The sequence below is a fragment of the Felis catus genome, chromosome D1 (assembly GCF_018350175.1).
Source record: "Felis catus isolate Fca126 chromosome D1, F.catus_Fca126_mat1.0, whole genome shotgun sequence".
NCBI classification, from domain to species: Eukaryota; Metazoa; Chordata; class Mammalia; order Carnivora; family Felidae; genus Felis; species Felis catus.
The window spans coordinates 82,019,644-82,034,047 of NC_058377.1; the positions used below are offsets into that span (position 1 = coordinate 82,019,644).

Below are 14,404 nucleotides of genomic sequence, written 5' to 3' on the forward strand. Positions count from 1 at the left end.
AGGAATCTAAAATGTCATACGTTTCTGCCTCCTCAAAATGTTTGACTAAACAAATTATGTCCTTCCCTTGATGTCTTGAGAATCGTCATAATGACCATCTACTGCATTGTGCTGTAGCAACACTGGAGATAATGAACCAAAGAGATCCATGGCATTGGTGCTGGGGCTTGAACATAATTGAGTTCTGTGGTCTCCTTTCTTACAGTGCCTTGTCATTACTGTGACTGAGAAGCCATAATCAAGTTTGGTAGAATTATATATACATGTATAAATAAGCTCAAAAGAAGGCCTCCCCCCCCTTAAGTTTTTGGTAACTTCTCTACTTACTACTCATTTTCATGGTACAGTTGAGATAAATTTTTATTTTTTGCTGACTTTGTAACCTTGTACAAGAGCAACTTTTGCTTAAAAATCCCTATCTTTGTTACAAAAATAACACCATTACCAGTTAGCCTGTAGCAATAATTAGGCAAGTTTTAAAAATTTATCCCCGGACATACTGAAATCTTTACAGATGAAACATGTCTTAGATTCACTTCAAAATAATCCAAGGGGTAGGGATGCCTGGATGGTTCGGTCCATTAGATGTCCAACTGTTGATTTCGGCTCAGGTCATGATCTTGCAGTTCATGAGTTTGAGCCCCACTTCAGGCTCTGAGCTGACAGTGTGGAACCTGCTTGGGATTCTCTCTGTCCCTGTCTCTCTCTGCCCCTCCCCTGCTTACACTCTCCATCTCTCTCAAAATAAGTAAATAGACGACAAGAAATAATCCAAGGGGCAGATGGATTAGAGCGAGTTAGTGCATGGGACGCAGATGAAACAAGATTTACCATGTGCTGTTGATAATTGCCACAGTTGGGTGATGGGTACCTGGGGTGAAGGCTGAGGTGATGGGAAGGGTAATTATACTATTCTTTTTGTTATGGAAATTCCAGACACAAAGTTAAGTTTAAAACAAATTAACAAAACCAAAAGCTGATGTCTCACATTAAGAAGAATTGGGTACTGGTTTGGTTTCTTATCTGTTGTGTAGGATTTAGCTATTCACTTAAATTTCATCAAGTCCTCTATTTTCTCGTCTGTAAAATTAGGGCTCGATGATTGTGCATATTTATAGCTAAGCATTTGGGCAACTGACTACATTTGGTGTCATGAAGGATTACTAATCATTTGCTTTTATTATTTAGTTTTTTAAAGTGATCTCTACATCCAGGATGCCTGGGTAGCTCAGTCCATTAAGCGTCCAACTCTTGGTTTCAGCTCAGGTCATGATCTTACCATTTGTGAGTTCAGTTCAAGCCCCACATCAGGCTCTGTGCTGACAGCATGGAGCTTCCCTGAGATTCTCTCTCTCTACCCCTCCCCTACTCACACTGTGCCCCCCCCCCAAATAAATAAACATTAAAAAAAATTTTAAAAAAAAGTAATCTCTACATCCAAGGTGGTGGGGCTTGAATTTACAACCCCGAGATGAAGAGTTGCACGCTCCACCAGCTAAGCTAGCTAGGATCCCCAATCATTTGCTTTTAAACAAAGACCTAATTAATGGTAGTCTCTTAAATTTCACAATTTGTTTTCCACGAGTTATCATTCAGACTCAAGATGCAATAGTGTTTCCCACTACATGTATAGTACAATCTACCACATAGTTGAGGTATCTGCTATTCTATGTTTTAAATGAAATGTGAAGTTTTCGGTAACTTGAATTTTGGAGAAAAAACACTTCTAGCTAGATTTTTTTCCAAGTTATGATTTAATATTTATCAGATGTGTAAATAAACAAACATGATAGCAACTTTAAAAACTTGTGAATAGTTGGCCTTACAAAATTACATCACACTGTAAATAAATCCCTCCCGCATTTTATACAAACTACATGATTTTGATATACAAAGATTCTGTTTTTATTACACTGACAATGTACAACCAAGACTATTTACAAGGCAAAAAAAAGTATATAAACCACAATTTAACATTCTGCTACTGGCAGCCACTACAGTTTAGGAGGTAGCTTTAATTAAACGAAATGAACAGAAGCCACATTTCCCAACTTGTGTTCTAAAAATAATTTACATAAGATAAAAATTCATTATATGCACATTATATACAGTTTAACTATTAAACTGCAAACTAGCTTAATGTTTTTTAGTATATCCTGAATAACTAATATGGCAGTGGGTTTGCTATTGATTTAGCATATGGTTCAAAAAACATTTATAACTTTAAGACTCCACATAGTGACATGTCAAAAGTCCATAGATAAGAATCAAGTAAAATTTTTAATTGTTAAAGACACAGGCCTAAGCTTTATTCTTTTTCTTAAATGACAGATTTGTTTTATCTCACAAGGACACAGTATCTGAACTGTAGCATAGGCTCTTTCGTATTTAAATCACAGTAAGGGGAAAATGTATGGAAGCTACCATGTAACAGCACAGATTCAGGAGAATCCAGCTCACTAAGAAATAATTATAAGTGCTTTGTGTCATAATTACTCCCAATTTCTTCCAACTTAATACAATAATTTACCACTGTTTATTTTCTGCGTAATTCAAACTATATGTAGATAACATACCAACAAAATTGGAAAATGTCGGTTCAGCCAATGATACTAAGAAATGTTTTTTAACGAGAACATTCCACAGAGCCATCAAGTCCCTCAGATACTATTAAAATCCCATATCAGTTAGTAGTTTAGCCAAATCTACCAAACCCACACAACAATGAGTCCTTTACTTTTTCCTAGTGTGGTCACAAGACACTGAGGGCAAAATTACTGGGTTTGCACCACAGCGAAGCGTGAGCACTGAAAACACACGTTCAGCTATTCTTTTAAAATCTAACAGTTGTTAATATTGTTTTAAAAACATCTTCAGGTTTTAGGTTTATAAATCACTTAAACAGAATTTATGATTCTGTTGTGTGAAAGATGGGACCAGAAAATGCAATCAGGCGATGCCTACTCTTCTGTTCTCACAGTTTTACCTGGGAGACAATCCCTTTTTTGGCCCTGCAGTTAAGTTGTCCTGAGATTAATGATGAACCATTAGGTAAAATTAGCAAGGCTTTTTCTTAGCTACATAAAATCACATTTTAAAATATTCTTAAAAAAATATTAACAGCTGTTGTTCACCTTGTGCTTAGTTCAGAAATCGGTATAAATCTGCTTCTCGTGGATCAGGAAAACCTAACATGATATTGCTATGATATACATAAAATTTTTCAAGTTATAAACTTGTTCCAAATAGACCACACATGGCTTGCACGTTGCATTTTCCATCGACTGACAGGTTAGGCACTTGTTCCTTGAGAACGTCTGGTTTCAGAAATCAACTGCCCCCCTTCTCCTCCTTCTAAGTGACACACCAGGCAGTGATCCCAGAAGTGCTTCCCAGATGAAAGGTCAGACCAGGGTTCTTCTCTAAATGCTGTGATTTTGGTTGATGGGGGAAACAGTTACAAACACACCAGTTCAGTCTTTGACTCTCGGTAGATTGTAAGCATAGCGCACCAAAGGGAATCCTCGACTCTGATAGAAGCAGGCTCGTCCGCAGGCCTGCACCTGGTCCGAACTGTCCGAGACGAAGGAATCCTCTTCGTCTGCATAATCAGAGTGGGCGGATTGCGTGCCACAGTCGGACCAATAGCTGTCCGGTCTTTGGCAAGAACCCACCGCCAATGCAGGACAGCTGTGTGATTTTATTAAGTGTTTGCAGGACACTGGCTTTGTCAAAAGAAAGGACTCACAGCAGTCACACACGGCCAGGTTACCCTGCAAATGCGAGTACATGCCACAGTCATAGTAGAAATCCTGTTCCACGCAGCCAGCCTGGCTACCGATGGACACTGACACCGATCCGCTCTTCTTGGTAATGTGTCGCTTCAGCGACTTCCAGTCGTCTTTAAACTTTGGGTTGAAGAACACATAGAGGACTGGATTCAGGCAAGCGGGCAACGGGAAGAAGATCAGAGTGACAGACTTCATAATTTCAGGGCTGATGGAGACCGCAGTGATCAACGGCGCAAAGGAGAAAAACGCAACGGGGCAAAAAAAGATGCAGTTGGTGAAGATGAGCCAGGCAACGTGCTTAATCATGCTAGAATGTGCGTTCTCTGAAAGGTCCTCCTTTTCCAAGTTGCAGTACAGTTTTGTGTAGACGATGGCCATTAATAAAAACGCCAGGGAGTTTAACAACACTAAGGTTACAGTGAATCCTAGAGATGGCGTTTCTCCCGTGGGGAATGGCAAGCAGAGGGGTGAGGCAGAATACTCCCCGCTGTGGAAAAGTGGAAAACAGCCTGCCACTGCAGCTCCCAGAAAAGCAAGAAGGGCAGCAGCCCGGAAGTGCTTGAGACGACGGCTTTTCCCGTTTTTCATGACATCTTTTGCAGATAAGCTTCTTTCGACAGCTGCCAGCATTAATAGAAATATGGCACTTTCGGAGGAGAAAATTGCAAGAAACCCAGCTATCCTGCACCCATTGCCAATCTCCCACCAAATGCCAAATTCAGCAAATCTGCCCCAGGACACGGCGTCCAGAAAAGTTAAGATGCCGGTGTAAGCTCCCATGAATAAGTTGGATACAGAAATGAGGCCTATGAACAGTTTGGAGGAAGGCAGTGATGTACAAGATGCAAATGTGGTTAAAATGACCAGCAGGTTGAAAAACACTGCAACCAGGAAAATGAACCACACGGTAAGACGGATCATCCAACTTCCCAGTAAGTACTCGCAGGGCTTAAAGGCACCTAAAACAAGAGAGAGAAATAAAAGACAATTTAGAAAACACCATATTCCCGTACGCTCTGGACTGCAAGAAAAATAAGGATGGTTAATCTAGCATAATTAAATCTGCTGCTACAACTGAATTGAACCAAACTGAAAAGATGACTATTTCTTAGATATTTTAGTCACTGGACTAGGCTATTTTAAAAATAACTGATTTGGGGGTGCCTGGGTGACTCAGTCAGCTAAGCGTCAGACTCTTGGTTTTGGCTCAGGTCATGATCTCACGGTTCGTGGGGTTGAGCCCTGCATTGGCCTCTGTGCTGGCAATGCGGACACGGCTTGGAATTCTCTTTCTCCTTCTCTCTCTCAAAATAAATAAATAAAGCTAAAAAATAATAATAAAATTACTACCACTGAGGCATATTTTAAAATTTTTAAATAAAAATAACTGACTTTAATTTCTTTTATTAAATATTTGGTAAAGTCATACCAAATGCATATATATGCATAGATATATATATACATATATATACATATATATGCATATATACATATATATATGTGTGTATATATATATCTATAGATATATATATATAGATATATATATAGGACGGTGCCTCATACATGATAAGTACTTGATACACTGAAGGCTTGGAATTAGATAAACTAGGGCTTTAATATGGGGTTCATAACTTGCTACTCTTCCTTAAGAAAGCAACTTAAACCTCTATAAATTTCATTTTCTCACTTGTGGACAATAATGCCTATTTTATAGCATTGTGTAGCTTAAATAAAATTACATCCATGAGATACGCAAGAAAGTTACTAGGTACAGAGGTGGACTTCTATAAATACTAGGTTCTTTTCTTTCTTTTTTTTTTTTTTTAAATATTTATTTATTTCTGAGAGAGAGAGAAACAGCACAAGTGGGAGAGGGACAGAGAGAGAAGGAGACACAGAATCTGAAGCAGGCTCCAGGCTTTGAGCTGTCAGCACAGAGCCCAATGCGGGGCTAGAACTCACGAACCGTGAGATCATGATCTGAGCTTAAGTCAGCCGTTTAAGCAACTGAGCCACCCAGGTGCCCCTAGGTCCTTTTCTTCCTCCTTCCCAGTCCCAATACAGCTTTTAAAAATTATGTATGTGTATGTATGTACATGTATTTATGTGGCTTTCAAGGGCAATCTGATGAAGCAGATTAAGATAGGTAAAATTATACCCACTTTCCATCCAGAGAAATTGAGACGTCAAAGTGTTCAATAGACCTGACAAAAGTTATTCAATAAGACAATAAATAGAGTGAGGGCAAAACCACACTGATGTTAGCTGTTCATACAAAGCCACATCCAATAAAACCCTGTGAAATTTAAACTAGAATTGCAAGAACTAATTTAGTAACTAAATTGTATGTACTTTGACGGGCTAGTTATGTCACAAATGACAACTATTTTATTTTAAAATTAGTAAAGGAAAACTAAATTTTGTTTACAAAGCTCAAGAAAACTATGTATTACAATTGCCTAAAACACATGTTCTGATGTATCTTTCTGAACTGTCATGAACTTTGATACATCCCACATTTTAAATTGCTGAGACATTCACAGACCTTACAAGCCAGCTCAGCAACATTTATATCTATCTGACTTCCAAATATCACAAGAAACTTAAAAAAATTTTTTATCCTCCCCCCCCCCCCCCCACCCCCTTAGGAAATGTTAGGAGGAAGCTTCCACCTTTATCTCTGTATCTGAACTCATCTTCCTTCAAGGAAGAAGGAGTAGCTCATCTGACCTGAGAGAACAGGACTTCCTTTTGGAAGTGTCTGGTAGGTGGAGATACTCTCCCCTGGGAAGCAGGCTCCACCCAGTCACTGTCTGAAAACTGGCTGCCTCCTCCAGTTCTAACAGATGGATCGCACTCTCTGCTACTCCCTGCTTCTGCGTGAGCACTTGGGGGTCTGTGTTTTACTACAGCTGAGTGGGGAGTCAAGCCCGCAGTGTAACTCTACCGCAGTGGGGGGAGTGGGGAGGAATCTTAGACCAACTTTCTTCCTGGCTAAGGTTTAAATTCAGTGTAGAGGAAATGGAATCCCTGCCTGTTCAGGTCTAGTCTCCTCTTTAACAAAGCTGTTCCCTTCTCATTGGGTTGTCAGTTCCTTATGCACATTCTCCAATACAAGAACCCCAATCAGGCCAGTGAGCAAGCTCCACCCTCTTAACTTCCAACAATTAATTCAGAACCTAGATAATATACACTGCCTACGCTGAAATGATTCTTGCCAATTCCATTTGCTCATCTGGTCACTTTAAGCTCATTCTCAACACAGGCACTGTGCTAAGTATTAAAAGAATACATACACAGCCCCTTAAAAAGCTCACAATTCAGCAGTCATCATTAGAAAGTCCATAATACTTTTGATTCTGAGTTATAAACTCAATATTCAGATCATCCCATGTTATTATATTAAAAAAAATTCTACTTCATAGCACACCAGTTAGCCAATTATTTATTTTTTTTCTTTTACAGTAAAATTCCAAATCTATCTTCCCTGATAGATGAGGCAGAGTCCAACATTATGGTCACAACCAAATATGTGGTCTCATTTTAGTAACTTTCCCAAGTCCACTGAAGTTCAGTGAAATAAAGTAGAAAGAAAAGGAAAATCAAAGTTGCATTAAAAAAAAAAAAGGTTACACTAAAAATCCTTGCAGATCAGTTAAGTCCTAGAACTGGTCGCTAGAGTTAAAGAAGCATTCAGAAAGTGCTTCTCGATTTTGCATGCGCATAACCCTCCAGGGAACTAGGTAACACAAAGACTCTGAGTCAGTAAGTCTGGGACAGAGATTCTACAAGGGACGCCTAAGCTCCTGGTATGCAGACCACCGCTTGAGGCAGAAGGCCTTGTGAGATCATCTAGCACCACTCCTGTTACAAAAAATCACATCCCGCCCCTAAGTTTTAGTTCTACGTGCCTAATGTTTATTTAGAGCAAGACACTACAGCAAAATGTGTTGGGCATACCTGTGGAGGGCGTACAGTGGATAATTATTTGACTGTGTTCTTCATTCTCTGCACTGCTCGTGACACCCGCTGCACCCGTGGGACCTGAATAGATAACGTAAACTGCTTAATTCCAGTTTTATGCAGTTCAAAAGAACCATACTTTCCTGCAATCTTCTCTCTTGTACATGAGTTGAGTTCAGCTTCCATGAGGCTTAATAACATACTAAAGATGCAAGTAACACATTCTATGCCATTTTCTCACATATTTCCTATTTATTCTTCAAAAATGATTACAATAACAGAGACTTGAATTAATGCCATAAAGCACATTCTATTTTAAAAAGTACATGCACTCGCCTTTATCCTTTGCCACACTGTGGTCCTGGAGGCTGGTATCTTCCGTGTTTGAATGTGCATAAGAGTCACAACCCCAAAATGCACAGCACTGATAAGCATATGGTACTGATAAAGACCTGGAGAAAATTGCAAAAATCTACATTGAAGAACAACTTCACAGACATGCTTTTGTTTTGTAAAAAGTATTTCAATGTTTAAGTGCCCTAGGAGTCAGACCTGACTGTCACATGCTTTAAAAACTGGTCATTAGCGGGGCGCCTGGGTGGTGCAGTCAGTTAAGCGTCCGACTTCAGCCAGGTCACGATCTCGCGGTCCGGGAGTTCGAGCCCCGCATCAGGCTCTGGGCTGATGGCTCAGAGCCTGGAGCCTGTTTCCGATTCTGTGTCTCCCTCTCTCTCTGCCCCTCCCCCGTTCATGCTCTGTCTCTCTCTGTCCCAGAAATAAATAAAAACGTTGAAAAAAAAAAATTAAAAACTGGTCATTAGCCTCTCTGGGCCTCAGTTTCCTCATCTGCGAAAAGAACTCGGGTAGGTGACACCATGAATTTCTCTTTTCATATAAGATGTGCTTTTAAAAGCTGAATTTAAAACAAACCATATTTACAATTTAGGAGTAATACCGCAATTTAAAGTGTAATCTTATCAGACTCCCTTTATACGTGAATTTACCATGCTTAATTTATCATAGGATACTGGTAGTTTCATTTCATATTAATGTCCCAGATCATTTGCGACTTTACACCATTAAATGAATTTACTTTGTTCACATAAGTGTAATAAAAATATTTATTTTCTTCTCCCACAGTAATATCCCCAAGCCCTGTCTCTACTATATCAAATATCTCTATGAAGTATTACACTACTGTATCAATTTTCTGTAGGTTCACACTTATGTGGTTCTCCCCACATTGTTCATGACAAATCTACTGTATAAAAAACCAGTCTGATGAATGGCTACATTATCTCCTGACAGCCTCAAGGGCTGGAAATTCATGTTCTCAAAAACTAAGGCGTAATGCTCATGTTCTATTTTTTTTTTTTTTTACCAAATTTGTGAGGACTGAGGTAGAAAATACTCTTAACTTACAGCCTCCCAGAAAATCTGGGAACCACAGCCCAAAACTAGCCTACTCTATATTTTAGGGGCACACCATAACCCCAACAAAAAAGAAAAATAAGCAAAAACGCACCTGAGATTAACAAAATCTTTTGCTGCTAGGGCTTCTTGTAGCTTGAAGTTGCCAACAAGTTTCAGCTGATTTAGCCCATGCAGGCCTTCCGTAGGAAATGAAGTTAATTCGTTGAAACTTACATCTCTAAAATGTGAATGAGACTTTAAATTAATTCCGAAGATGCAAATGACACAAAAACCTCTGTACATGTGTAAACATCATAAATACTAGAGCTCTAAGAGGAAGTTCAGGCATGCTGAAACAATAGTTCTGGCATTCATCTTGCCTTCCTAGAAGGTGTCACTATATCACTGCGGCTTAGCATTTATACAAGGGAGCAACTAAACAGAAAAAAAATATTTTGATAGGACAATGCCAAAACACAAGTTTCTGTAGACTATTACTTTCAGGACATTACTGCATAAAATCATCAACTTACAGGTTAGTTATTGACCCAAGCTTGGCAAAAGCTCTGCTGTGAATTTCATGGATCAGGTTTCTACTCAGATCTCTGCAATTATAAGAATAACATGTTAATCTTTTCAAATAAATTCAAACTGCAGTTACTCTGACTATACTTCGGAATTTGAGGTAGTCACAGTATCCCTGATAAGATAATAAATCTTATTAATCTCGCCCAACAACTCCATGTTTATGTTGAATTCTTCTCCTTCACAAAAAATCTATTTCTTGGAATGGGTTCCACGGAGCAATAATTCTAGTTGGCACCTGTTTCAAAACAGTTGTGAATTTTCTCCACCTTATCCTTCTGGTACCAGTTCAAAAATATAAATGATATGATATAACCTTTGGTACTATTAAGTAGGTGAGGAAAAACTCAGCTCCTGACAAAGCTGAAAATAAAAACAGGTTTCATACTATTTGCTTTCTCAAAGGTCAGTGATAAGGCCCTGAGGGAAGACAAATAATCAATATGTCAACAAGAGCATTCCAGAAGGGCTTCAGATATCATTCTTTCCCAAGCAGGAAATAAAAATCATATCAACACCAGAGCTGTACTGTATTCAGAAACACACCCTGAGAAATTCTGACATCGCAGAATTAATAAAACAAATAATCAGCAACCACACTTAAACTGAGCATTAAGGGAAATTTAAAGACATCTCCCGGATAACAGGACAATTCGGCAAACTTGATTTCGAATCAAAAAAAGGCCAGCTTTTCACTATTGTCGCTTATCGGTGCTCTACAAGTGACTGCAGCTAGGAGCCAGATCCCTTCCTCGCTACTGCCCAGACCCACACACAGTCAGACTGTCAGCCACAAGAAAAGATCCCAATCTCTAATAAAATACTTTGTAGTAGAAATTATTTTCTATTTCTTACTGGGATCTATTGGAAGACAGGAATCAATATGTGTAATTTCACTTCGCCTTCAATTTTTCAAATTTGTTCTGTATTTTAAAAATATTCACTATTTTAGCATATTGGGTTTTCTGCACTAATGTTCTATAAATACAGGGACAAGGCCTGTCTTAGCCACCTCTATATCACCAACTGCTTAATGGAAAACTTGGCACAAATATACACTCAACTACAAATATACTTTTCAAATGAGTGCGTCTGTTGCACATTAGCTATATTTGTTATGATATATACCCCAGTGTGAGGGTCTGCAAATTTTTCCTGTAGAGGGCCAAGTAGTAAATACTTTCACCTCTAGGTCATATATTCTCTACTCCAACTCTTCAACTCTGCCATCGTATGGTTAAAGCAGTGTTAGACAACATTTAAAAGAGCGTGGCTGTGTTCCAATAAAACTTAATTTACAAAAACAGAAGGCAGGCTGGACCCGGCCCACAGGCTATAGTTTGCCTACCCGCTGCTCTAATGGATTGGCAAACCTCATCACTGTGACTAGGAAACCAACAAGCTCCATCTCTCAGGTTGTATACATTACACCATTTCACTTACCAACGTACAACAGCATAAATCAGCTAAGGCAAAAAATACTGAAAGTTAGATCATTTATAAAGTACCACGTGGTAAAATTTGAACAACATTTACACATAACAAATCACATCTTTAAGTATATCTATCATGGGAATTATAATGATAGATTAATTTATAACTTGACAAAAATTTTAGTTGTTTCTAATAATCAAAGAGAAACTTACAGAATCCTCAGAGATATCAGGCCTTGAAATGTACCTTCTTTTATTTGGTGGATCTGATTACGTTGCAAAGAACTAAGGAAAAAAAATGAAGGAAAAAAGAGAAAAATTATTTTCAATTTTGAAAGATAACATTTCTTAAACTTTGTCTAAGTTTAAATACTCATTCATAAATAACCTTGATTTTGTTGAAAGTAAGAGAACTGCCATTTCCTCATCAATAACATGAAAGGGTTAGACTAATTGGTATTCCATCCCAATTTATGCTGGGAGTTAATGTACACTAGCTAAATTCCTTATCAACCCCATTCAGGAGAGCAGGAAGACAACATGGTAAAAAAGGACCCAAGACAGTACAACCATACCAAGTACCATGGAGAGAAGGCTACAGGAAAGGTAAAGAAAGGGATCAGTGACGGGAGAATTAGTGCCTTCCTCTCCCCATCTCCCAACAAACTTCCATCAAAACTTACAGGTACACAGTGGGTATCTGGGTTTGATTTCCCTCAACAACCAGGAACAGTTTTTGTTTGTTTGTTTGTTTGTTTGTTTTTGTGTGTGTAGACAGCCCTCCCGCTGTACTGTCTCATAGAATGCCTGGTAAGTACCTAATAAATGCTGGTTGTATGGCCACAACTAGTACAATATGACATTTATTCACAGGGATACCTGATTATATGCATTTATTTCTTTAATATTTCTAATTTCCTGATGGTAAAGCCATTATTTAAAATAGGAAATGTTCAATGAATCAACCATAAACCACAGCAAAAAGAGTAAGTTCAAGACCAACTTACATTTCTTCCAGAGCATGGCAACCATTAAAGCTTGGAAGGTCTTTTATATTGTTGTAAGACAAGTCCCTTAAAACAATGAAAATTAACAAATTAATTCTGTGTTATCAGAATACTAAATTAAAAGAGCTGTACTCAGTATTGAAAACAGCACTAAGATCTGTAATAAAGACAGATGCCTGAAGAAAATCATCTATTTTTTTTTCTAAGACTTGTAAGTTTCTAGAGTGATATAACATGCTTAAGATTGCAAACTTGAAGTATATGATGTTGAGTACAGCATTAAAAACACTTAAAAATGTTTAAAAATTTTAAAATAAAACTATTAAAAACATTAAGCATATAAAATATACAGATATGGAAAATATATCAAAATTATGTCTAAGTGGTAGATTTATGTGGTTTTTAATTTATATTTTTATAATTTTGTTTATACCATAAATAATTTCTATGTTAATTATAAAGCTTTAAGGAGTGGTATGCATAACTCACATTTTCAAAAAAATGTGTATTAAACCAAATATAGGGACTCGTTAACTCTCACTTAATCCCACTGCAGTGTTTCCTCCATAGTGATCACTGTTGCTTGATATTCCGTGACATGATTTAATGATTTGTTTAATCAATCAGTCACTTATTTTGTTACTATCTCTCTACCCTGAATACTTATTAACAACTTAGTAACTTAATTGTTTGCTCTTATGACATTTTTACTTCCTTACTTTCCAGGGTAGTTGAAATTTTTTGGAAAGCTCCATGCTTAATTGGTTCCTGATCCAAGAAAGATTTAGGCTCTGCTTAAGTTCTGGATAAAACAGAAAGAGGTGGAGAGCTGACAGTCCCAGGGCATCTAGAATTAAGGGCAAGAAAGCCCAGATAAGAAAAGTACAAGGAAGAGACTAGTCTGGTTTTACTTTGTTCAAAGTCACAAGATGTATGACATATACATAACCCTGAAAACCAAATTGAAATAAACATTACCTACCCTTGGGTCACTAAAACACCTGCTCATTTCCATAAAGGGAACAAATAAGACATAATTCTACCTTAAAATCAGCTAATGAAAATAGCGGACCAAAATAAAACTCAATATACGTGAAGTACATAAAAGAAAAAGTATATGAAGGGAAGAGGGACCCAACTTACAAAGTCCTAAGCATCTTTTGTTCTTGGCACAAATTACTGGATATGCTGCTTATCTTCGTGCCTGTCAAGGTCCTGTGGAAAACATTGTTCATCTAAGAAATGGAATCGTTCAAGTTCAGATGGTAAACAAAATGCTATTCTCGGGTAGAAAAAGAAACATTTTTTTCACATATTTGCATATGAACTAGAGTCTCTGTATCCCACTGCCTATTTACTCCTTAAAGTCAGGCATGTGGGAAGATGGATTAGGCCTCAGATGGATTAAGCCTCTGTTACGGATCTCATTTTCATAGTCAGGCAGAAAAGCTTGTGGCAGGAGATGTTTATATTGTCCAGACGTCAAGCCTGATTTCTCACGTGGACCAACAGAAAAACACTTATCCATAGTTCCTGCCTGACTACAATCACCTGCAACACCACCTCACCCCCAAAACATGCGAAGCTACCTTGGCATCCTGCCCCCAAACCTGGTTTCTGTGTTTTCGGGCAACCTGACTCACTGTTATGAATGAAATGTTCTCTTCCTCCCTCCCTTCCCATGTTCCCATCTGCAGTCAGTCCCAATTCCTGTGCTTCCTTCCTTTTTCGTGTCTCCAGCATCTGACCCTCTCTTCATTTTTATTAGCACTATCGAATCACATGTGAAATGAAGCAGATGGAGGTGGAGAAATCTCAGTCCACATGGAGGAATGCCAGCGGTGTTAAATGCACTCATTTAGCAAGGGGATTATACCCATGGCCTCCTTGCGGTTCTTCCCAATTCTAGTCTCTCTTACCCTCCTCATATCACCTGATACAACATACTTGATATATCCAAACTACCTTAACGAGTCAAGTTTAACCCCGAGCCCAGTGCTTCCCAACCTCTTTTTTATTTTGGCACATTGGAAAATCGTAACATTTACGTGAGGCTCCTTGTGGCTGGAGGCCTTTAGCAGCCTCAGGCTCCTCTTGGCTGTCTGGAGAGCTGAGGTCAGAAAGGGCTTAGATGTGTATGTACCCCATTCACAGACCACTTACTGGGAAGCTGTGCCATGACCAAATGTTCAATGTTCAAGGGTTGCCATTT

At 38.4% G+C, this 14,404-nt stretch overlaps 1 protein-coding gene across 4 annotated transcripts in view; it reads right to left on the minus strand.

Annotated features, from left to right (window-relative positions):
* Positions 1-1,731: 1,731 nt before the first annotated feature.
* LGR4 (leucine rich repeat containing G protein-coupled receptor 4) overlaps positions 1,732-14,404 on the minus strand; it is a 102,796-nt gene continuing 90,123 nt past the window's right edge. For all 4 annotated transcript variants that reach the window (XM_045039072.1, XM_045039071.1, XM_023239663.2 and 1 more), the window contains 8 exons: positions 13,336-13,407; positions 12,193-12,258; positions 11,399-11,470; positions 9,701-9,772; positions 9,280-9,405; positions 8,091-8,206; positions 7,752-7,835; positions 1,732-4,750 (listed from right to left, as the gene is read on the minus strand). In XM_045039072.1, the coding sequence (XP_044895007.1) occupies positions 3,474-4,750; positions 7,752-7,835; positions 8,091-8,206; positions 9,280-9,405; positions 9,701-9,772; positions 11,399-11,470; positions 12,193-12,258; positions 13,336-13,407 (1,885 nt within the window). In that variant the 3' untranslated portion in view covers positions 1,732-3,473. The remainder of the gene's footprint in view (positions 4,751-7,751; positions 7,836-8,090; positions 8,207-9,279; positions 9,406-9,700; positions 9,773-11,398; positions 11,471-12,192; positions 12,259-13,335; positions 13,408-14,404) is intronic.